General features: G+C 51.6%; 1 protein-coding gene across 15 annotated transcripts in view; it reads left to right on the top strand.

The window, feature by feature from the left end:
• NCAM1 (neural cell adhesion molecule 1) overlaps window positions 1-17182 on the top strand; it is a 293055-nt gene extending 275873 nt beyond the window's left edge. For 9 of the 15 annotated variants that reach the window (XM_069468926.1, XM_069468922.1, XM_069468921.1 and 6 more), the window contains 3 exons: window positions 9372-9579; window positions 10587-10703; window positions 13994-17182. In XM_069468926.1, coding sequence (XP_069325027.1) covers window positions 9372-9579; window positions 10587-10703; window positions 13994-14114 — 446 coding nt within the window. In that variant the 3' untranslated portion in view covers window positions 14115-17182. Of the gene's footprint in view, window positions 1-1631; window positions 1712-9371; window positions 9580-10586; window positions 10704-11751; window positions 12568-13993 lie in introns of those variants that run through there. The other 6 variants (XM_069468923.1, XM_069468913.1, XM_069468912.1 and 3 more) reach the window with 3 other exon arrangements.
• The last annotated feature ends 7372 nt before the right edge of the window (window positions 17183-24554 follow it).

The following is a 24554-nucleotide window of genomic DNA, read 5'->3' as shown; positions in this document are numbered from 1 at the left end:
TTTGGGTGTGGTAGGAAGATGGCCTCAGTCAGCCCCCTGCCATGCTTGCCCAGCTCTTGGCTCAGTTGTCACGATTGCTCCTCCCAGGGGGAAACAGGCCAGAAGGGTCTGGGCTGCCTACGACACAGGGGTGGGTGTGCCAAAGTGGACTAGTCAAACAGCAACAAAACGAAACAAGTGCGTGGGTCCCGATGGTTGTCTGTGCTTGAATGTGTGTGCCTGGTAGCTGTGTGGGGGCCTCCAGCGAGTTGGCAGGTGAGTTTTAAGCCGTAGATCAGAAGCACCAAATGGTCCCCGCTGCATTGTCAGGAAGGCTCCCAGCACGTGCTGTGGTGGGCGTGTCTGCACAGGCACTGGTCCAATGATTGGTACTGAAGACAAGGCACCTGGGTATGGCTGCAGGAAACGTCCTCATTACTGCTTAGTAGGATGTCCAAATAGAGATGGCCCTGCTGTTCCTCTGCCCTTCTTTCTTTGTGTTCTTTGGTCAGTATTTCCTTGAAATCTACAGTCTGCTGTATTGAGATCTGCCCAGGCTTTATGGGACACTTAGGAGATGGGGGAATGTGAGGCTTGAGTAAGCCCTTTGCAGCAAGACAGACTCCTTCAGGCACTTGGACCGTGGGATGAGACTCCATAGGTAGGTGATTTGGACGTGCTGTGTTCACATGCTGGGTACTGCCAGCAACATCAGCTTCTGGGCTTTGTGTGTCAGAGACAGCAATTCTGGGTAGACCTAGTCCTCCAGAGTGGCACCTGCTGGAGACATCAGAGTCCTTCTTGTGAATTGCCCAGGGACCCAGTTAAGCCAGAGAGGGTTGGAGCGTGGCCCATCTCACCCGAAATAGCTCTGTGGCTCAGCTGCTACAGGTCTGAGAAGGTGGTGGCTCTGTGCTTGGTTGGACTCTCCTGGCTACTGAATTGGGGTCTGAGAATAAAACCTCTGTGAATTGCAAGGTGTATATTTGTGGTCAGCTGGGTGGCAGAAGGTGAGGAGGGGTGCAGAACTAGACTCCCTTAACTATGGTGGGGGACTTGTGCAATGGGGAGAAAAGTCTGCTTCAACTGGGACAGGGCCGTCCCCATCCCTGTGCACGGCTGATTCAGTGCAGTGATCCAGTGCATCTCTGCCACCGTGGGTGGAGACGCCAGGCACTAGGAGACACTAGTGACTGTGTCCAAGAGGCTTCACCTTAGTAAAAGGTAACACTCTCCTAATCCAACTCTTGTACTTTACTGTGGAGGCTTCTGTTCTCTCACTTTAATTTCATTTGCTCGCTGACCCCTAACCCCGAAATTAACCCTGCTGTGCTGCTTCTGGCATTGCTGAGCTTCTGAACTGGCCTTATGGTATTGAAATCGCACTGCGATCTCCCCTAACCTTTGTCAATTTAATTTACTAAGTTGAATTAACCTTTGATTCTGCATTTTCTATAGGTGACCTAATTTTTTTCTTTTTATCTATTTTTTTCTCTCTTTCTGTCTCTACCTTCTCTTTCCTTCTCCCCCCCTCCCCTTCCTGTGTCTGTCGTCACACTTGTCACCTTGGACATCACTGGGACATCCCCACTGCCACATTTGTTTTTAAACAACCACATTCTCTCTGGGGACACCTTGCTTGACACCTGCAGCAACCTTGGGAGGCAATTCTGCGTCCTACACCTTTGTCTCATTGCTTTTCCCTGCAGTGACTCTTCTTTTGCTCTGCTAGGAACTTGAACACAAAAATTAAATTTCCTTAAAAGCCAAGTTCCTATGAAAATTATCAGTGTCCCCCTTTGGAAGAACCTGTCACGACCACCATGGCCACAGCCACCGAGCGAGCATTGTGTGTAACAGAGGAAGGTTTTGCAATTGGAAAAAGCTTTACCTCCAGACTTTGACCACTTGCAGATACTTTTGTGCCACTTCATAAGGTGTTTTCCCCCCTTTCTCGTGGCAGTAAAAAGAATTTGAGAGCTCTTTCTTTAAGTTCTATTTTAAAAAAGCATTGTGCTAGGTTTACAGAGAGGTTTCTGCATATCTGCTACTTGTTGCATTTTTGGTTCATACCGAAAAATGACGTAGCAGAGGAAGAATTCTAAGTCCCTTCTCAAGTGTGCATCAGATTATTAAAATCACCACGTGCCCCCCTCATTCTAACTCTGTGCTCCTCGTCCTCCCCTCAATAACTAGATGGCTTTGCTTGCATTTAAGTATTTAAGTGCCCATGTTAAGAGAGCCAGACCACAGCGATTCACCCGAGTGTTTTGCTGACATCATGGGCAAATTAAGTGACCCTGTTGCCCATGCAGTGGAAAAAAGCTGACTTGCTGAATATTTTCTGGGACTGGTGAACATTCTAGGAGGCACTTTGGTCCTGGTATTGTGACCAGCACTTCATGCTATCTCTGTGAACAGGGCCAAGCTGTGATGTGCCAACTCGTGCCAGCTTTGAAGGTGTTTGTCTCCCAGTTGGGGCGATTCCCTGCTGCAGGGCGGCATGTCACAGATCAGCACAGAGCCTCCGTGTCACGGCGGGGGGGTGATCCAACAGTGCCCCATGTAATTGCTGTGAGCATCAGTCCAGCGGGCAGGTTGGAAGCTCCCACTGTGAACCAGGCACGAGTCCCCCAACCTTCCCTGGATGTGCTCAGCACAGCGGAAGGGGAGGGACAGGCCAGTCCCAGGTTGTGCAGTCCAGGAGAGTCAGTAAATTGGGACTCAGTCAACCTAACATACTTCTTAAATGCTCGGCCCTCGTGTTGGTCACTTAGTTCAGTGACATTTTAAAAACACTCATGAAAAGCCAGCTTCTCCTCTCTGCTGCTAAGACCACCCAGGAGAGGAAGTGGGTGTGTTTCGTTAAGGTCCCCGGTGGAGACCCAGGGTCGAATCCTGCTCGGTGATGTTAGCGTGTGTGCTTGGGGATGGACCTTCCACCGAATAAAAACTCCCTCCATTGTGGTCACATATCATTCTACATATCTCATCTTTGAGCATCTCCACGGAAGTTTGATTTTTGTTCTTTTTGGTTTCTTTATATATTTTCTCCATTGTTATTTTTTAATGTTCAAAGATTTAATGTTCCCCTTTGGGAAGCCAGATGACCCCAAGCTGTGGTCTGAGGGGCAAAACCGCTGCGTTGGCGCCTGCCCGTGTCCCCAGCGCTCAGTTAGAGGCCCCCATGCAGACACCAGGGGCCGCACGCTGCTCAGAAGCTCAGGCAGGGCGGTGCCTCTCAGCCCGGCCGCAAACCTCTCCCCACAGTCGCTGATCTCGCTTCACGCCAGGGCAGTGGCGCGGGCATGGTTCTCAGGCACAGGGCAGAGCAGCAGGGAGGGGGGCGTGGTGCCTCCCAGGCTGGCGTAAGGATGCCCGGTCAGCCGGGGAGAGCTGTAGGGAGGGCCCGGAGAGGCTCCTCCACCGTCCTCCTGGCTCTTGTAATCGCCTTGGGCAGAAGCTACACGGGTTCATCTTAGGAGGGCTCAGCTCAGGGGCCTGCCGCACCCTGGTCCCAGGCCCCCCTACAGGAGAGGGTCAATGTCAAGTGTCTTCGAAGGGACCCTTTGGAGATCCGGCCCTACGTGTGAAGAGAAATGATATGGCCCTGTCCCCCCAGCACATCCCAGGCCCAAGCAGGGCTCGGCTGAAACAACTCCGGGGCCACTGCGGTGGGCTCATTTGGACGGGCCACTGCGGTGGGCTCATTTAGACAGGCCCCCCGGCTTATAACGGCGTACCCTTCTAGAGGCAGCCTCAGTGCACACCCTCTCCCTCCAGCCCCTGTAGGCCCCGGCCCCTAGGAGACCCCTGCAGGAGTGAGTGCGCCCCACCTTGCCCCGCCACCCCTGCCTCTGCGCCCTGTATTAGTGCTGCCACGCTCCACACGCCACGGGGCTCCTCTGCTCCTTTTTGGACTATTTATACAGCAGGTTTGGATCATGTTTTTCTACTAATAAGAACGCTAACATTGTTGTGTAGGTAATCAGCGAGGCCTTTATGAAGTTTACACCTTTGCATTATTAAAGGAAATAACAGTTCATGTGAACTCACTAGCGTGTTTGATTTTATTTGATAGTTGGGTCCAACAAAGTATCAAAAGCCCTTTCCTTCCACCTCACATGGACCTGGGTAACTTATTACCTAGAGAGACATTTCAGTTGCACCTCAGCTTTGCAGCCTGACAGATGGAGTTCTAGCCAGGGGAAATACGTTTTCTTCCTAATGAGAAGCAATGTGTTTTCCTCAGCTATCCTAAGAGCTGTTACGGGTCGTTGCCACCTGGGAGAGCCCAGCAGGCAGTGGGAGGGGAAAGTGCCTTTGCAGAACTGGGGACGTGGTCGCTATGGGGACGGAGCCACACTCTGAGCCACCAGATGCACAGCGCTGTGGCAGGGTCACTCGATTACACGGCACCCTTGCCTCTCCCTAATCGCGGCCGCACAGAGTGGGTTGTAATGGAGAGACTCCAGGAGAAGATTCTCTCTGGCAAACCGTACTCTGTTTATCGTCACACTTAGTCAGACACTTCCTGCAAGCCCCTGAGACCAGCCGTCTGTTTAGCTGATTCAGGGAGGAGCAAGCAGATGTGTAAGGGGTTTTTGAGTGAACCAACACCCCAGCTCGACAGTTTGGAGAGTTTGACGGTCATATGGGGGAGTGGGGGTGGGGAGAGCACATCTGCTGTACCCGGGTCTTGTGGCACAAGGACTCGGGCCCATCCAGGCACCTGTCAAATGTCAGACCCATGTTCCCGTTTTAAGGCACAAGAAAGTAGGCATATGTGGACCTCAGTCTTGGAGCAAGCCACCTCCCTATTTAGGGGCATCCTCTCCCAAGCCAGGAACCGCAGAAGACGGACAGCACCGGCTTTGTAATCTCACTGTTCAGGGAAGCTCTGACCTTAGGGGTCATGGAGCAATTGCTCCCAAGAAGACTTCTTTGCATGCAAGTGCATGGGTGAGTTAGTTAAGTGTGGTCGGCAGAAGATCATGGCAGAGAAAGGGCCCCCAGAGGTTTTTTTTATTTTTCCTTTGGTAAAACATTACATAAGATGCAGGAGATATCCTTTGTCCTGCTAGCTTTCCTGGACTAAACAATTGTGTAGCATCCACCAAGAGGGAATGGATGCTGGGCTTGACTTGAAAGCCCTTTAGTCTACGCTGGGCCTGTGCCTTCCTTCCAGCCTCTTTTTGTAAAAGCAACAAGCATTTTCCCTCCAGCTTGAGCATCTCGCTTGCTCTAGGAGTCTAGCTCTTAGCAGTGGAGGACACTGTGGCCCCTTTTCCTTGAGGGAATAGTCTTCACTTTCTCTCCTTCCATCCAGTACATTAGGTCAAGTTCATTTTGTCAAGGTTGCTGGGCAAGATGGCACACCTCACCCTTGGGTGATGGGTCATGGGTTCAGCCGCTGCTCCTTGTAATGCAGGGGCGGGAAGACCTGGGAACAGGTCCTCATATCACCTGGGTGCTTGTTCAAATCCTGACTCCTGAGCCTCAGCCCCAGCGATTCAAATTCCATAGAATTGGGGAGCCCCGAATTCTCAATTTTTAACAAAACACCCCAGGAATTCCACTGCAGGTGGAGATGCATTGAGTTAAAAGATATTTATTTTTCATGTGAAAATAAAATCACAAGGATCAATGATTAAAGATGGGACCTACCAAGCACTTCATCTTCCAGGAAAATGTCCTTCTCTGTCCACACTGTGGAGAAAACTGGCATCAGGGAATCTGTACCCTGTGCCAGGTACTGTGGCACGTGACTTGGAAGGTCAGGCTCCTGTGGTTGAAGAGGACTTGAAGACACCATCTACCCAAGCCCCTGCCTAGTGTAGGAACCTCATCCAGAGCAGTACAACATCCCTGCCAAGGGGTTGCCCAGCCCCAGCAACAGGGGCACACCCACCAGGGCAGCCCACCCTATGTCTGAATAGCTGTGTTTGTTAGTCCTTTCTCCTATGGCACTAAAATCTGCCCCCACCTCCATAATTCCCACACATTGGTGCCAGACTAAGACTCCTGCTTCCTTCTCATGACACACCTTTAAATATTTGGAAACAGTGTTCTCATCTCCAGGCTAGACACTTACTCATCTGTGCAACAAATATTCTTTGGATGTTTTTCTATGAGTCAGGGTCATCCTACATGCTGGGGAGACGTTAAGAGAGACAGGGTACCTGCCAGGAGGTCCTAGAGAGGACAGCCAGATTATAAGCATGTCCCTCCCCTTCCGCTCCGCTGAGCACATCCAGGGAAGGTTGGCAGAGAGTGGTAAGAAGAGAATGAAACAGGGTACCATGGTAGACATTGGGTGGAGATGCCTCACTAGATAAGAGATCGGGGAGGCTGCTCTGAGAAGGTGACATTGGGACTGAGGCCTGCAGGATGACAAAGAACTGCCCATGAAGCAATAGGGAGGGAGTGTCCCTGGCAAAGACTCAGTGCCAGGCCCCGGGGCGGAATGGCCGGGTGTGTCCAGCAGGCAGAAGAAGGGCCCCTGGTCCGTCCCACAAGTAGCCATGGTCCGAGGGGTGGGCAGCGTCCACAGCACATGCAGGGCCTCTTAGCCCAGGAGAAAGACTTCGAATTCTGTATCAAATGAAAGGGGAGACCCCTGCTCTGCTTCTTGTTTCGGAGGCAGCTCAGAGCCTCTTCACCCTCCTGGCCCTCCCCCAGCGCGCTCAGAACCCATGCAGCCCTTCGCTGGGTCCACCAAGCCCAGGGCAGTCGTTGTTCCAGCCTCTGTCCCCTCCTGCACATGAAGCACCTTTGCAGTGGTTTATTTCTTTAGATGTATGGTTGGTTCCACAAAACCATATTTTTTTTTTTTTTTTTTTTTTTTTTGAGACAGAGTCTCACTTTGTTGCCCAGGCTAGAGTGAGTGCCGTGGCGTCAGCTTAGCTCACAGCAACCTCAAACTCCTGAGCTCAAGGGATCCTCCTGTCTCAGCCTCCCGAGTAGTTGGGACTACAGGCATGCACCACCATGCCCGGCTAATTTTTTCTATATATATTTCTAGCTGTCCATATAATTTCTTTCTATTTTTAGTAGAGATGGGGTCTCGCTCTTGCTCAGGCTGGTCTCGAACTCCTGAGCTCAAATGATCCGCCCACCTCGGCCTCCCAGAGTGCTAGGATTACAGGCGTGAGCCACCGCGCCCGGCCCCACAAAACCATATTTACACATAAATTAGGGCCATGGAGTCCAAAACTACCAGACATATCCCCACCACCACCACCAAAAAAATGCTTTTGGCTCCTTCGGGATGTAGGCACTTCACACCTGTCAGGTGCTGGTGCCAAGAGGCTGCAGTGGCCTCGAGCCCCGTGTCACAGGATGGAGAGAAAACCGAAGGCCAAAGTCTCTTCCCTATTCAGGGAAACAGCTTTGAGACCCTGAAGATCAGGACGACTGCGTCTTTTTCTTTCCTTCATGAGTGGAACGTATGAGGACCACGGGGAAGGGGAAGGATGGCTTTGTTCTCACGTAACCAACCAGACGTGCCTCTGTGTTAGGGCCGCTAAGAAAACGACCCATTCTAGCTGACAGTTGGGGCTGGCGGCCAGTTTCCTGCTGCCAAAGCCCAGGCAGGAGCTGGCCAGAGCCAGGCCATCTGAGCACAGAGCCCTTTGCCGGTCTCAGGCCTTCCTGGGGGAAAGGGCTGGGACCCTCAGTGCAGGGTTGGAAGGGACCCACTGGACAGCCTGCGGAGGAAAGGCTGGGAAGCCCGCCAAGGGCCCAGCAGGCCCAAAAATATGTGCAAGTCGGGGACTCTTCCCCGGCCCAGGCCCAGCTGTGCCCAGGGTGCTAAGAATAGGCTGTGAGTGGTCCTCTCCGGCATGCTGACCCTGTGGCCCATACCCTGAACTGAAGTTTGAAATAAAGGCCAGTGGAAGGGGACTGCCGCTGGAGAAGCACAACAGTGCCTGGGCACGGACCCCTGAGGCAAACAGGGGCGTCACCCCACCACCACCCCCGAACACAGGCTGCATGAAAACCGAAGAACGTGTGACCCATCTGTGGTGCCGGTTATCCTGGGTTGCACATTCCTTCCATTATCCGGCATGACACGTGGCTGGCAGCCCATGGGCCTGGCCACACACTCAGCAAAGCCTGGTGAGCTGAGTAGTCAGCCAGGGCTGGCCACAGACCTGGGTGACCTGGGCCCTGAGAGCACAGCAAGCTTCAGACAGGGTCTGGTGGTGGGGCAGGGCTGCCAGTTCTGGAACCAGCTCCTTCCAGAAGGAAGATGCATTGGAAGTGCCCATATTTCAGTCCAGAGTCATTGTTTCCACACCGACTTATGGACAGAGCTCCACATGGGTTCTTGCTTCCTGCAGTGTGACCACTTGTCTCCCACGCACTGGGGGGACCACTGAGGGGGTCGACAGGTTGATCCCCCAGCTATTAACATGGATAGTGAGCATGCGATGGGGTCCTGGGGCCCCAGGAAACTGAGCCGAGGTCCTTCTGTGATAACATCAGCAGCCCATGGGGCATAGTCTTGCAGAGTGAGCCCAGCCAGAACCAAGGTGCTGGGTGACGCTGGAATGTAAGAGCGTATGTCTGTCTGAGGGCATTTGTCCTACACGTGAGTGTGCCTGTCTGTGCGGGTGTGCATCTCTGAGTGAGTCTGCTGGTTTTCCTGAAGTCTGACCCGAGCATTCCTGGGCTCCCAGATGGTGAGTATTCCCAGACCTCTCACCTTGTCCACTGGGCCTCAGGAGGCCTCCATGTCTCCAGAGTCGTGTGGGCTTCATTCGTCTCCCTGGGGTGCGGCAAAAGAGGGTGAACCATGAGCCCAGAGTGGTCCACTGTCGGGCCCCTTCGGGGTTATTCCTAAGAGGGGGAGAGGAAGTGGAGTAGTGAATGGCATCTTGTTGTGCCTGATGTCCCCACAATCCCCTAGAAAGCCTTGGGAACCTTGGCCACCCCACTCGAGACCCTGTAACTGCTCCAGGAGCCACTGCTCCACCCGAAACCAGTGACTGCTGCCTGCCCACCCTGCAGAGCCTTGTGCCCAGGTCCCAGGAAGACACAGCAGTGCCCTCCGATTGTCTCATTGTGCAGAGTCCTCAGACACTGGCTGGCGGGGTTTGGGCTGCTCCCAGGGCTCACGGGGAGGCCAGCTGAGAGTGAGCCTGGGGGCTGCAGGACCCTTCCCCAGTCTGTGAGAGGAGGCTATCATCCGTCTCTCTGGAAGATACAGACAGACCCTGTAGCCTCAACACTGAGGCATGGAAAGGCCCCAGAGAAGGTGTCACTCTGGACAAGAATGCCATGACTCTGTCCTCTGGGCCCTACCCACCCCTGGGGCTGCCACTCACAGGGTCTGGGGGTCTCATATCTCAGTCTGTTAACCACCGGCTGTCTCTCTCCCCCTCAAGCCAATGGCAGCCCCACCTCGGGCCTGAGCACCGGGGCCATTGTGGGCATCCTCATCGTCATCTTTGTCCTGCTCCTGGTGGTTGTGGACATCACCTGCTACTTCCTGAACAAGTGTGGCCTGCTGATGTGCATTGCCGTCAACCTGTGTGGAAAGGCTGGGCCCGGAGCCAAGGGCAAGGACATGGAGGAGGGCAAAGCCGCCTTCTCGTGAGTGCAGATGCGTGCCGAGGTCTGGCCTCTGTCCCCAGCCCAGGGGCCCAGTGGCTGCGCCACTCTGGGCCATCAGCTGGAGCCTGTAGTGACACTTGCTTCAGCTTCACTTTCCCCATTTGGAGCCCTGAGGGGAAAAGAGCATTAGAGAAAGTTTCTCAAAGCGTGGGCTTTGGGGGTGGGGGGTACCTGTTTGAAAACTGGACTCTTGGGCCCAACCCCAGATCTAGAGTCTTAGAATCTCACCAAGTGTGACGAGCCTAAGCCTGGAGAGGGGCTGCAAGGGAGGGGCCAGCATCCAGGGGACACGCTGGCCTTGCTTTCATTCGTTCATTTATTCATTCACACACCACTCAGCAAATATTTATCAAGCAGCTGCTATGGACAAGGTACTGTTCCCAGATACTTGGTACAACAGGGAACAAAACAGATAAAAGTCTCGATCCTTGCAGAGCTAAGGATCCAGCTGTTGTCTCTTCTAGCAGCCCCTGCGGAGAAATGGACCCTGAGCCAGTTAGCGGGAGCCCTTGAAGACTGTCGCTGTGGGGCTGGGCTGGGCGAGCCAGAAAGGGACAGAGGAAGGAAGTCGGGTGTTTAGCACCACCACATGCCAGGCACTGTGTGAACACACATGCACACGTGCCTACGCGTGCATGCTTGCAATGTGTAGATTTGTGTGTGGATGTGTATATATTTGAGCAGTTATCTGTGCTAGACACTGTGCTAAGCACTCTCATTTAATTCTCATCATAACTAGGTGAGGCACATACTATTATTTGCCCCATTATATAGATGAGGAAACTGAGGCAGGGTGATTAAATCAGATGCTCTTGAGCATCTGCTAGCACGAGTTGTCCTGAGACTCCAACACCGAAGCTGATGGCTCTAGATACCCAGGCTGCCTGCCTCGGGCCAGGCCCAGCTACCCTGAGCTGTAGCTGCTTTCCCCGGGGACCCCCACCCCACAACCGCCTGGAGTCTAACCAGCAGGACTCTCCCCACAGGAAGGACGAGTCCAAGGAGCCCATCGTGGAGGTTCGGACTGAGGAGGAGCGGACCCCAAACCATGACGGAGGGAAACACACAGAGCCCAACGAGACCACGCCACTGACGGAGCCCGAGTATGTGGGCCGGGAAGGGCTGGCACCTCCTCAGTAGAGCCCCCCACACCTACCTCACCACCCTACCCGCACCTTCCATGCGCCCACCCACAGCACCCGGCCCGACAGTGCAGGCCAGGGTTCCGGAGCCCGGGGCCGGAAGACCCACCTGGCTAAGAGATGCTGCCCCCACTGCCCTCAGAGAGGGTGCTCTGGGTTCTCTCTGGAGTGGCCATGGGTGCACTCAAAGGGCTCCTTGCGTAAATGGGAATCCCTCCCTGTTCCTAAGTTACACGCGTATTCTGGAAATAGCTTAAGAGGTCAAAACCTCATTGAGGGAGGTATAGCAAATTCCCTTTAGGATTTCTTAGAATTCTAGAGTTGTCTGTTTTCCTAAAAGAGTGAAGGAAGTTGGGGACCTGGTGAGGTTCCCTGGCCCTTCTCTGCTCAGAAACCTCGGAGACCCACAGACTCCGACCAGCTGTGGTTGTAAGTCCTGCCTGGCCATCAGGGATCCCACGGGTTTGAAGGGAATGGAGTTTCACGGAACCGCAGAATCTGTGGCTGGAAGAATGCACAGCTCTTAGGGGCCATTCCGCGCACTCGTCATCTGCTTTATTCCTGATTTCCCCCATCTCTGCCCTGGGGACTGCTGGGGGGTAGCTAGGCCCAATTCCTCTGGGACCTAGGAAGCCCAGAGCAGGTGGACGCTGAACTGAAGCCGGCCCCTCCTGGAGTCGAGGCCCAGGGCAGGGATGAGAAAGCCCCAGACGGGTCTGTAGGGAAAGGGAGCCCTGTCCAGAGAGCTGGAGAGACGTCAGCAGGGGAGAAGGGCGAGCAGGTCCCTTTTGAGACCGCCACGTTCTCTGTCGTCTCCTGTGTCCTCTTCTGCCCACCTGGGCATGTGCCTCCTCTCAGCGTCCTCGTCTCTCTGTGGGCCTGTGTTTGTGACTGTGCCTGACTGCATGCCCCCCTCTGCCCTCGCCTCGGCTTCAGCCCTCCTCCCCCGCTTCTCTGTCACGTCTCAGCTTCATTGTCTATTCTCTTCTACTTCCTGTCCTCCCCACAGGCTGCCTGCCGACACCACAGCCACTGTCGAGGACATGCTGCCTTCTGTCACCACCGTCACCACTAACTCTGACACTATCACCGAAACCTTTGCCACTGCTCAGAACAGCCCCACCAGTGAGACCACCACCCTGACCTCCAGTATTGCCCCTCCAGCCACGGCCACACCTGACTCAAACTCAGTGCCCGCTGGCCAGGCCACCCCTTCCAAGGGGCCCGGCGTCTCTGCCTCCTCCCCGCCCCAAGCTTCAGCCCCCAAGGTCGCCCCCCTCGTTGACCTGAGCGACACCCCGACCTCAGCCCCTGCCGCTAGCAATTTGTCCTCTAGTGTCCTGGCTAACCAGGGGGCTGTCCTCAGCCCAAGCACCCCCGCCAGTGCAGGGGAGGCCTCCAAGGCCCCTCCGGCCAGCAAGCCGGCCCCGGTGCCAGCCCCCACCCCAGCCGGGGCAGCCAGTCCTCTAGCAGCAGCTGCTGCCCCTGCCACAGAAGCCCCCCAGGCCAAGCAGGAGGCTCCCAGCACCAAAGGCCCGGACCCGGAGCCCACCCAGCCTGGCGCCGCGAAGAGCCCTGCCGAGGCAGCCACAGCCCTTGCTAGCCCGAAGAGCGAGGCTGCCTCCGCCAGCGCCACAAACCCTTCCCAGGGCGAGGACTTTAAAATGGACGAAGGGAACTTCAAGACCCCAGATATTGACCTTGCAAAGGATGTTTTTGCAGCCCTGGGCTCTCCTGCTCCCGCCGCTGGGGCCAGTGGACAAGCCCCTGAGCTTGCTCCTTCCACTGCAGACAGCTCTGTGTCGCCTGCGCCAGCAAAGACCGAGTACGGCCTCTCTGTGTCTGCTGTTGTCGCGTTGTGTCCCGTGGTGGTGTGCGTCTGTGCTGTGCTGTGTCCTCCTTGTTAGATGTGTCTTCAGCCTCATCCAGGGCTTCTCTGAGGCGACCGTCAACCAAGGGGCTGGGATAAGGCAGAGAGAGTGGGGCAGGCAGCCGGGCCCCTGCGAGCGAGCAGCCGCCTGCTCACTAATTAGGCCGTGTTAATTATGTTTTATCCTTATCGTCCTAGCAGCAGCGATTGTTTCCCCCGGGGGAGCCCTTGCAGTGGGGCCATTGGTGAAGCTAGCTTGGGAAGCCAGTGAAGGCGGCCAAGGTGCCCTTATCAGCCACCCGGGGCCCCAGTGGGTGGTTATCCAGTGCCAGGCTGAGTCTCCCCCCCGCCCCCCGCAAAAAGGCACCGGTCGTGCAGGGAGAAAAGAGGGTCACACGCTGGCTGCGATGCCCACCCTCCCCTTGGGGTGCCTGGGAAGACGAGGGGCCCGGGAGCACAGAATGGCTGTGAGGTCTCTAAGTTCGAGGGAAAGTCCTTAACCTTTCAGGTCTCTCCAGTGCGATGCCAAAGTGCAGTGGCACCAGCTGAGGCTGGGCCCTGGGCCTGCCCCGCGGCTTCCTCACACCCGACTCCACCCTGGGACTAATGGAGACAGGGTCAGACCTAGGTTTTCATAGAGGCTCCTGGGGTGCCCCTCAGATACGCTGCTGTGCTGCCGCCGGGAGCCACAAGGAGCTCTTGTCAGGAGCCCTGAATCTCAGTGTCAGGAGGTGAAAGGACTCCGACAGCCCTGCCCACTCAAATGCCTTCAGCTCCCACGTAGCAAGTGGGCCCCGTCTAGCCCCTCACTAGACTCCCGTGGGAAGCTGCCTCAGTGTCTCCTCGCCTTACCCAGGCAAGCCACAGGGGCGGCACCGCAAAACACAGAGCTCAGGGTGGGGCAGGGGCAGGCAAGAGCTGCTCACTTGCAAAGGGAGCCCCCCCAGAATCGTCCTGGGAGCCCCGCCCAACATGCCTCGTTTACATCAAGCCAAGCTGCTGCCACCATGGCTGGGCAGGGTGGGGAAGAGGCTGCCACTGCTTCCCCCTTCCACGACCCCAGGTGAAAACAGAGCCCCTGGTGTCGATTTAGGGCTGGAACAGGAAAGGACTCGTCCCTCTGACTCGGGGCTTCTCCACTCTGGCTGCACCTGAGAATCACTCAGGTGCTTGGAGAAGTCACCGTGTCCAGACTAATTAAACCAGGACTTCTGGGAACATGGCCCAGATCTGAGTGATTTCTAGAGCTCCCAGCTGATGCTGACATGCATGCAGGGGTGGAGGCTGGTGCTGTAACTGGGGCCCCGCCAGGACCTGGCTGCAGGGGTGAGGTGTCTGCAGACCCTGGTCTCAGCAGTGCTGTTTTCCTGATCCTCCACAGGAAGGGCCCTGTAGAAGCAAAGTCGGAGTGCCAGGAGACAGAAACGAAGCCAGCGCCAGCCGAAGTCAAGACGGTCCCCAATGACGCCACACAAACAAAGGAGAACGAGAGCAAAGCATGATGGGTGACGAGAACCGAGCAAAGATCAAAATAAAAAGTGACACAACAGCTTCACCAGAGCATTTCCAATATCACACGGACACACACACACAAACACACACACACACATCTCATTCCTCTAGTGTCTTTTGCCTTTAAAAAAAAACTAAACAGATAAACATGGGATCTCCTTTTTGTAGGTTTATAGAAAGGGTTCCTTTGTTGAGCACTCACTTGTAAGAAAACGAGACAAAAAGGTTAAACCCACAGCCAAACTAGGACACTCCGTTCCCTGAAACCATTTAAAAATCAAACAAAAGGACCCCAAATTAAGAATCTAGGAAGCTCAGAAAAAAAAAAAAAAATCTAGGTTCAGGAAAACCACACTTGGTGTTACCCAATTGGCACAGACCAGTTTCGGAGAAGTACTTTCAGGCACTAAGACTAACCGAATGAACAAAGTCCACAGTTTATTTTTATACTTTCAGTCGAGTTTGAACTCTGTAAAACCTCATAAATAAGTTATAATTTCTGTTCACTTTGTATTTGTTCAGTATGCAAAGTGTGCCACCCTTTCTAGCTGAATTCAGTTCCCACGTAGACTCTTGTTTTGTAGGAAGAATGCCAAATTGCAGCTTCTGGGGGTAGATCTCAATTTGCAGTATTCAGACTTCTTTTTCTTCCTTTTTCTTTCTTTCTTTTTTTTTTTTATCCTTTCTGCCAACTTTGTTTTCCAGTGTTTACAATTTGACAAATGTTTGACTTCAGTTGTGTTTAAATGTCCATGTAAAATAGCTGCCTTTTTTTTTTTTTTTTTTTTTTAAATAACAAATACCGCCTAAAGGTAGGTAGGATCATCACAGGCTTGCTTTTAGCACAGACAACGTTGTGAAATACGACTGTTTACAGTGGCTCTTCCCCCGTTCTGACTTACAGTTTTTGCCTGTGTCCAACTCAGGTGAAAATCCATCTCGTTCTGGAATGGTTTTGCTTTGGATTTTTGGTTCTTTTGTTGTTGTTGTTCCTTTGGGGGTTAGACCACTTTCCAAGTAGCCGCCACCTGCCTGCATGTGTGAAAAAGGGTCTGCTCCCCAGGCGCTGTCACCCTTCCTTTTGAAGGACTCCTTAGGCTTTGTTGAATGAAGCAGAGATTGTATAGTTGGGGCTGGTCTTGGTGATCACACATTTTTACCCCAAACATCCCCTTTTTTGTAGAAAACCAAATAAAATATATACATACCATTTCCTTTTGAGCCCAGAATCTAGATTTGAGCGGAAGAGCATGTGTGCTTCAGGGAATTAGTGTCTTTTTTTGGAAATCTGTTGAAGTAAAGTAACATCGGCCTTCTGTTCACTTAGGCAGCATTTATAGAAACAAAAGAAGAAGAAGAAAAAAAAAACAACCTGTCTGGAGTCATAACACAACTTTCCTGGATTGGAAACCAAGTGGGGAAAAAAATACAGAAACTTTTAAGGGGGATGGGAGGGGGGAGAAGGGAAAAGCCAGCCCTTTGTATAGAAATTTTGCTTTTTTTTCCTCATTCTACTTTAGAACTGCAAGCTTGTGCACTGTGGATGCGTGAATATTTTAGTGTGAAACGTGTTTTTGTCATAGTATTGAAATAAAACTTCAACATAGTTTGGTTGTGGAAGGTATAGCAGATAGTTCAGAAAAATATTCAGGAAACAAAAATAACTCTTAAAAGGAATCAAAGCCTTTAAATAAAGAAAATGAAAGACAAATGATTATGATGACGAAGATGACGCTAAGTAAACAGAAACCAGTACTCCGGCATGCGTTCCTTTCCTAAGGTACAAAGCAGCAAGAGGTTAGGGTGGCAAGACTGCCCCTGAGTCCATTCTGTGGGCCACACTCCCCAATGTTCTGACACTTCTGCAGTCTGATCAGTGGCGATGCTAGATTATAATTTCAAACTGTGAAAAATAATGGTCCTGTCATTTGCTAAATGTGGGGTTATTTTGCATTTTCTCAGCTCCTGGGGATGGAAATGGAGGATTCCAGAATACACAGCCTGGCCCCTTTGATTCTAGGGCCTGCACAGATCTATGGTTCGAATGCACAGGCCCTCGGGGGAAAAGCAACATGAAGACAGATCTTAGAGCACACGGTAGAATGTGAGAGGCCGGGAGGGCCCAGCGGTGAGGGGCATGCGCTTCTGATCACAAGACTGTTCAGCGGAATCACCTCCTTGTCTTGTGACGTTGAATGGCTTTGACCAAGCAGGCCAAGCCCACGCTGTACTTCGTCAAGACTGTGCAGTACGTTCCAGGTGGTTGTGGTTAGGCAAACTGATTTTGGTTCCAATGGTTAGAAAGAGACAGAGGTGTAGTCAGCCCTGAGATAACCTGGCCCAGGGCAGCTGACCCCCCAGAACCCTGGCTCCGCCATTAGCTGGTACCCAAGACTCTACCCACACTTTGGTCTGCCTCTCTCCCATTACACATAGGTTTGTCTCAGCATGCATGAGTTTTCCTTTTTAAAAAAACAAACAAACAAAAAAAAAAAAACAAAGCTTTCTCTAAAATCAAAGAGGGAGTCACTTTATTTTCAAGATGTTCTATCTTTTATGTTAAGAGATAAAAGCTTATAATTTTCCTTTTTTAATTTTTTGAAGGAGGGATCAACTCCACCAGTTTCCAGTGTCTGTGTGTCTATATGTGTATGCACCGTACATATGTACTCACATAAAGACCGGCATGGCCAAGTTCTGCTGGAGGGGCACGCCAGTGCCGTGCGCAGGGCCTCCCGATGCTGAAGGGCCGTTGTGTATATAGTGCAGCTTTTGAAGTGGAACTCTATTTTCACACTTTTCTATGGAGCCTTCCAAGTCCCAGGTTTTCACTCGCGGCTGTCTGTCCGGATGGTGGTTCTCAGACCTCCATTGACATCCCTACCCAGCATTCTGTACTTTGGGGGCCTTCTCTCTTGTTATAAAACTTTTTACCAAGTGAAACATCTATACCACCTTTGTTTCCATTCTCACTGGTGTAAATACTGAGTACTAACTGAGAATTTTGACTTTGCATTCTGTCAGAATACTTGTGTTCAATAAAAATCGAAAGAAAAAAAAAAAACTGCCGTGGTCAAACTGGGATTTATTTCGATTCAGCAAGTCTGTTATGGAAATCAAATGTGGACGTGCCTGTGGTTTTTTTTTTGTTTGTTTGTTTTACCTTGTGAGCAAGGTTAGTTAAGTCCCGGTGTCTTGAGTTCATGTTGCCGGAATGATGATTTCTGTTTGTTTTTTCTTTTTTTCCTTATAGGTTGATAGAGAAGTCCTAGTTTAGAAGGGCCAGACATCAGATTCAGGAAGGTTTCATTCAAATCCTGATTCTGCCATCCCCTGATTGACCTTGGAAGGGTTACTTAATCCCCGTGAGACTCAGTTTCCCCTTCTGACAGACAGGAAATACCCAGTGAATAGAGCTGAGGGGCCGGCTGATGCAGGAAACGTGTACATGAAGGCCTAGTGCAGTCCTTTCATGGCATGGAGTAGGTGCTCGATCAATGGAGCCGTGGGAGTCAGTGCTGTTGGCACCCCAGGTGTGTGATACCATCAAAGCCAGCTGCAGTCACAGTCAGCACCTGAGTTCCGAGACCCCAACAGTAAGGTAGACCAGGAGGCTTATTCTAAAGTAGGTAATGCCTCCCTCTTGTTGCTTTGCCCCGCCTCACAAGACTTACAGCCAAAATTCAGCCCCTGGAATTTATACAGTCTCAGATGAGCCAGCCAAAGGGTGAAGGAAACTTTGCCTCAGCTCCTGTGTCTGCAAGAAGCAGCCACTTGAGTTGGAATTGTTTATTAAGCTGTGGATCAGGGGTTCCTGGAAGACACCTGGCTGCAGGGCCAAGACTAAAGTGACTCCTAGGGCATAAAACATCGGGAGATGCCCCTCTCAGGGCTGCCCCTGCTCTTGTGTGAATCTGAGGGTGATGCCTTCCTAATCCTGGGCCTACAGGCCTCACTTACCTGTAATAGTGACACAGAGCCATGTGCATCTGTGTGAATTCCTTGGCCACCGATTTCTAGCTGCATATGGCAGGGGGTGGTGGAGAGAGAAACAAAATCACATTGCTTATCAAGATTTGGAGAACACGTGAAATGATGGCCATCTCCACTGACCTAGGAGTGCTTGCTTCCAGAGCCTTCCTCCTTTCAGGCTAGTTTCCTCTCAGATTCTCTCAGTATTTATTATGTCCAAGGTGCTTAGGATACAGCAGTGAATGAGATGTCTCTCTCTCATGGAAGTTAAAACATTTAAGTGTGGGAGTGGGCCAGACGATAAGCACATAAACACCTACTACTACGCTGTGGCAGTTGTTAGGGCTATTCACACATACTGCAGTTCTTCTCCTTTCCAGGTACGTGGCAGGATTGCACTTCCCTGCACATGAGGAGGTAGGCAGGGCCGTATGACTTGCATCAGTCAATGGTGCATGAGCAGAAGTAGTGTGTGTCACTTCTGGGTAGAGCCTTTGATGTGGCCCTTTTCCCCGCCACAGCAGGCGGCAGTGCTTCAGGTAGGGGAAGGGCCATGACGGGTGCCCAGAGTGAGGATGTGAACAGATGACCCCAAATGGACGTGCGTGGCAGGGGAACCCAGTGGTGGGCTGATGAATGCTTAACAACCAGCTCGCTAAGGGAGAAGGGGGCAGGGGGTGTGTGTGTGTTTATTATAAACTTACTAATATAAAGGATGCAATTTACAAATAACAAAATATACAGTACCCCATATTGAAATCGCATATCTCCAACTGATAGAGAATGCTTTGGTTCATTTCTGCTGAAGTCTTGTATCCATACTCAGCTTTTGGTTCCAGTTCACAAGTGAGCGTAATTCCAACCTGAATGTTGGTTGATACATCCAGTTATGTAAATAAGATGGAACAATGGAGACATACGGTCAGAACTTCCCTCATTCATTTATGGTGTGAATGACTTCTTTGTTGAATCCAGTATGAGTTTTGAATACTAGAAGAAGACTGCCTCAATTCTTTTTCTGCTGTTCACAGAGTAACACCTGCAGACATGGCACACCTTTAATCTGCATCATAAAATATTTTCCCCATTGCTTTCATAAGTCTAAATATGCACTAAAAAAAAAAAAATCAAACCCTGATTTGCAGCATTTACTGATTTCAGCAATGTGTAAATACTCTCAATGTGGCTGATTCCAACACGACACCACCAGAGGAGAGCTGAGGTGGGGAACGCAGAGCAGCACGTGATCATATACACCGTGTTTACACCACGCAGACAATAGACATAAATAACCTCGAGTGCACAGATGATAGTACTATGGAGTAATAATTCCTAATATAATAGTAAAATGTAAAATTAGAAGTGGTCCACTTTGATTATTGCCTTTTTAAAATACAATTTAGTTAATTGTAACTTTATATCCTTTAACTTTGAATAATGGCTATGTGTAAAAACTGGCTCAAGAATTTCCAGAAAACTTAAAAACTGGTTCTCTGGAGCCAGGACAAATTGGCTCCAGCATATTGCTGGATAACTCTTTATATTATAAGCCACTGAAATTTGGGGTCTGTTTCCATAGCATTATGTAGCCTACCACATTTAAATCAGAGAACAGTGTGTGCTATGGATAACAATGAAGCCAAGTAAGGAGCTGAAGGAGCATTATACAGGGCAGTCAGGGTAGTCCTCCCTGAAAAGGTGACATTTTCGCAGTGACCTGAAAGATGTGAGGGACTGAACCATGCAAGTATCTGAAGGAAGGTATCTCAGGCAGAGAGAACAGTGTGTGCAAAGGTTCTGAGATGGGAACTTTAGTTACTGTGTTTGAGTAAGAGAAAGAGATGGAGTCAAGTGGAGAGTACAGAGGCAGGAGATGAGTCAAAGGATTCCATGAGCCAGATCTCACAGGGTCTTTATTGTTAGAATTTTGCCTTTTCCTTCAAGTGAGATGGAAAGCCAAGGGAAATTTGAGCAGAAGCCTGGCATGACCTGACTTTTAAAATGAGCACTGTGGCTGCTGGGTATATAACAGACCACAGGCAGGCAAGGGAGGAAATGAGGGTACCAGTTCGGAGGCAGTGACCCAGAGGGCACAAGATGGTGCCAGGGGAGGGCTGGGCAGTGGCCAGTTTCTAGACATACGCTGAAGGTAAAGCCAGCAAGATTGGATTGGGGGGTTGAGAGCAGCATCAAGGATGGCTTCCAGATTTCGGGTCTGGACATTTGAAAGGATGGAGTAGCCATTTACTTTCTGAAGGCAGAAGATGTGGGTTATGAAACGTTTGGCTCTGGACACTTTGAGTCTGAGATACCTGTGAACACCTGAGTGGAGGCTTTGAGTAGGCTGAAGTCTGGGAGGTCCAGACCGGAGCTACATGTAGGAGCTGTCAGCATATGTCTTGTATTTCAGACCGGGGACTTGGTGAGATCACCGAGGGGATGAATATGGATTAAGGAGAGAAGAGAAATAAGAACGGTCCCTAGAAAGGAAAATGCACAGGTGGCTCTATCGCAAGGAGAACTGTCTGAAATTCAGCGATACCACTTGCAGCCTCACTGTGGGGGACAAGGCTCAGTGTCTCCTTTGCACAGTGGCCCCTCCCCTTCCCTTAACAGCACTGACATCCACCTGTCCTGCTGGCTGGGTGTGCTCTGGAGCCTAGAGAATAGCTTTTGACTTGTAGCTGGAAAAAGATGTCCTGGGACCCCTGTCACCCTGGGTGTGTGTGCATGCCACTGCCACTCTAGTGCCCTCCATTGCTACCCAAGCCCTCACGGCCCCTTCCTCCCAGATGACCTCGGGAGACACTCTGGCAAGGTTGCCAGTGAGGACTGCCTTGTAGGAGGAGCCCCAGCCTCATCCCGGGTGCTACTGGGGCAGGCAGAGTGGGGTGCCTCTGAGTGATGACAGTCACTGCTCCAACACCTCAACCGCTCACTCACTGGCACCAGAAACTCCCTGCCTCAACGTTCTCAAGTTACATCTGTCTTGTAGAACTCTAGCCCTGGAAAATCACCTGGCTGCCACCACTTCACTTACACCTGATCAGCTGGGTGCTATTCAAGAAAAACCAGCATAACCAGGCAGATTGGTAGCGATACATAACAAAGGTCACCCTCAGCGAGGCTCTCTGCTCCGCCCGGTCCTACTGGCATTTCTCAGCAACTCGTTCGTATTCTCCTCTACAAAAATGTCTTCACTTTCCCCAAACCAATTCCTCCCTCAACCTCCCCTTTCGTCTCACTTAGTGGTCTTGCTTCCTTCTTCTAAGGGAAAGGAGAAGCTGTCAGAAAAGGACACCCTCAGTTCCCAACACCAAATCTACACCAAATCAACACCTAGCTGCATCCGTGTCGTCCCTTCATCCCTCGCTCCTGTTAAGACAGAAGCAGCATCTCCCCTTTCTAAAGCCAGTCCCTTTCCCCGGCCCTGGCCTTTGTCTTCCCTTCCAGGGGCCTTTCCTCATTGGTTCAATAACCATTCAAGTGTTTCCTGAGCACCTGCCAAGGCCAGGAACTGTTCTAGGTGCTGAGGAAACAAAGCCCCACCCTCATACAGCTGAAGGTCTAAATACAGACAATAAGTTGATGATGACAGGTGCTGCGAAGAGACATGCACATATGGGGTAAGGAGGCTGGCAGCCCTTGAGGGAGGAGCTGCCATGTCACATGGGGCAATTGGGGGAGACCTCTCTGAGGAGGTGGCATTTAAACAGAGAACTAAAAACAGGAGGGAGCTTGTGTTGCAAGTACTTAGAGCCCTACTCAGCTGGCTCCTTCCTTCAAGCTCGTGTGGTGGGTAAGACTCTCAATGAATAGGAAATAAATTTTTTTTCTTATATGGAACTTAAAATCTCCTTCAATCCGCCATTCCATGAGAGGGTAGAACTATAATCTCCACCAAATTAGGGTCTCATCTTCAACCCTCTTAATGTTGCTGATGAGACCCCTAATTACCTCTCCAAGCCCACCTCACACTGTTCTACCTTCACACTCGAACTGCCAGAGACAGTGAAAAGATTTTAATTCCTGAGCTATGCCTTGTTCTTTCTCACCTCCGTGTCCCCACACGCCCAGTGCTTCTTGCTTTCTCTGGAACTTTCTCAAGCACCCCGCAATGCCCACACAAATCCTGGACTTCTACTCCATCCTTAGGCTTCAGTGTAAATACCTTTGCTCAGGTAAGCCTTTCCTGTCACCTGAGCCAGGCTGTATTCTGCTGTTCTATGTTCTGCCCGGGGCCAGTGTGCAGCCGGCACTCACTGGTTTGGTCATATCCAGTCATATTCTGGATCATATTTGGTCATATTCTATATTTGGTCAAAATATAGAAATATTTCTTCACTGTTGTAAGTAGCTTCTGTCACCGCAGTCCCCCCCGACCCCCAGGAATTTTCAGGTAGCCCCACCTGACCCAGAGAGGGTCTCCAGGGTTCTACTGCAATGCTATGGCTGGCGTCCACAGAAGGCAGTCTGTAAAATGTCTTTAACATACCCTTTGGTCATATCCTAAGACCCCATGCTTCACTTAATCTCTAATTTGTTTCTCTTGCTCACTGACCTCTAAACCCCTCCTGGGCAAGTTCTGTGTCTGTCTTAATCACTACTTTATCCCAGCACCTTGTACAGCACCCGTCACAAAGTGGGGACTTGATATTTGTCAGCCTTATAAATGACTAAGTGTCAGGACGCATGAGTAAAGTGATTATATATGTGCACCAGCCGGGGTTACCTGGTCCTGTTCCCCTCTGTGTGTGCGTGCGTGTGTGCACACAGACAGAGTCTACGCCTGGCCAGGGAAGATGCCTCTACGAGCCCCACAGCAGTGCCCACGGCCCAGGACCCTGGAGCAAGTCCACAGCAGGGGCAGGGTGGGGTCCAGTCTCAAGGCTGTTAGCCTCACAGACCTGGGGCTGGAGAGGGTCTGCGCTCCACCTGCCCAGCCTTTGGTCATGGGTCACCACCCTCCTCCTTCCCAGGCTGGTGACAATGTCCAGCCAGTGAGCAGCACCTCTGTGATAGGGGCAGAGGTGGGAAGACTTGAGTTAGGGGACCCTGAAAGGCAGGAACACTGCTACTGGGTCCACCTGTGTCTATCTCAAAGCTATGGTTACCTGAGGAACAAAGGTGACCACACAAAGCCTGCGGACCTCTTCCTTGGAGTCTTCACTCTTAGGGGGCAAACTTTGGGGTTGGAGGCTGGGGAAAAGGAAATCAGGAGGCAGGGTGTGATCTTGGAAGGGTCTGCGGTCCCTAGGTCTGGGACTCGGTGAGGAGGGGACGGCGCTGTGCTGTTTCTTCTTCCTCAGTAGACGAGCCGTCAACCCGGGCTCAGAACAAGACAAGCCACAGGGATCTGTCTGCTTAGGGTGCCTCCCATGGTGGTGGTCCTCCACGGCCTGCTGGAGAGGTGGCAGTGAGCATGGGGAACAAAACCTCAAAGATCAGGCTAATAGGTGAAGAATCTTTCCGAGAGAGCCTCTGTTTCTAGCCCACAAGTCCTGTCATCCTGCATGTCCTGCTGCCGAAGGAAGAGAGAAAGCAGATCCTCCTCCAAGACAAGGCATGAGTCTCCCAGGGCAGCCAGGACTGCACACAGGCGCAGGCTGGGAGGCGCCCCAGCTGTCCTGCCCAGCCACACTTGGCCAAGCCCCTCCAGCACCCCCTGTGCCAGCCTTCTGAGTCTCCAGAGGCACTGCTTAAACTGTGTGTTCCTGGAGCCCAGACCCACAGACCCTGATGCTGCAGGTCTGGGACAGTGAAAGGCCATTGCAGATGGTCCCTGGACTGCACGTGGGGAGATGCAGGTGGGCGTCTGGGGCGCCTGGCCTGAGGTCCCAGCTCCATCCAGCTAAGGGCTGGGGAAATACTTCTTTGGGAGGCTCTGTGGTCCCACATGGACAGACAGGAAGTGCTGTAGACGCAGCCATGTGTCTGGATGTCAGCAAGACACCTCCCAAGGCTCAGCACACTGCAGCACACATGCTGGAAGGCAGAGTTAGCATCCCAAAGGCGCTCAGCCTCAGCCGTGGGAGGAAACTGCAGCTGAGTTGGTGCAATGTCATAGGGACAGATGTAAACTCCTGCACGCACTCTGAAAAGCCAACCCCTGAAGCGCACACTGACAGGATGGGGCTCAGCGGCAGAGCACATTTTAACCAGGAAAAAAAGACTATGGAGTTTAAATCAGCTACATGCCCACTATGAGAAGCAAAGCAGTGTAGACACTCAAAAATACTTGTGATATCGAAATTGACAGTTTATTTGTATTTAACACTTCTATAGCACTCTGTCTAGCACTGTTCTAAGTACCCTACAAATATTTACTCATTTAGTCCTTAGAACAATTCCAAGGTAGATACTATTATTAACCCCATTTTATAGATGAGGAAACTGTGGCACAGCGAGTTTAGGTAACTTACCCAACGTCACACAGCTAGTAAGAAGTAGAGCCAAGT

This window comes from Eulemur rufifrons, chromosome 6 (genome assembly GCF_041146395.1).
Source record: "Eulemur rufifrons isolate Redbay chromosome 6, OSU_ERuf_1, whole genome shotgun sequence".
NCBI lineage: Eukaryota > Metazoa > Chordata > Mammalia > Primates > Lemuridae > Eulemur > Eulemur rufifrons.
This window is presented reverse-complemented; position numbering and strand designations above follow the sequence as displayed.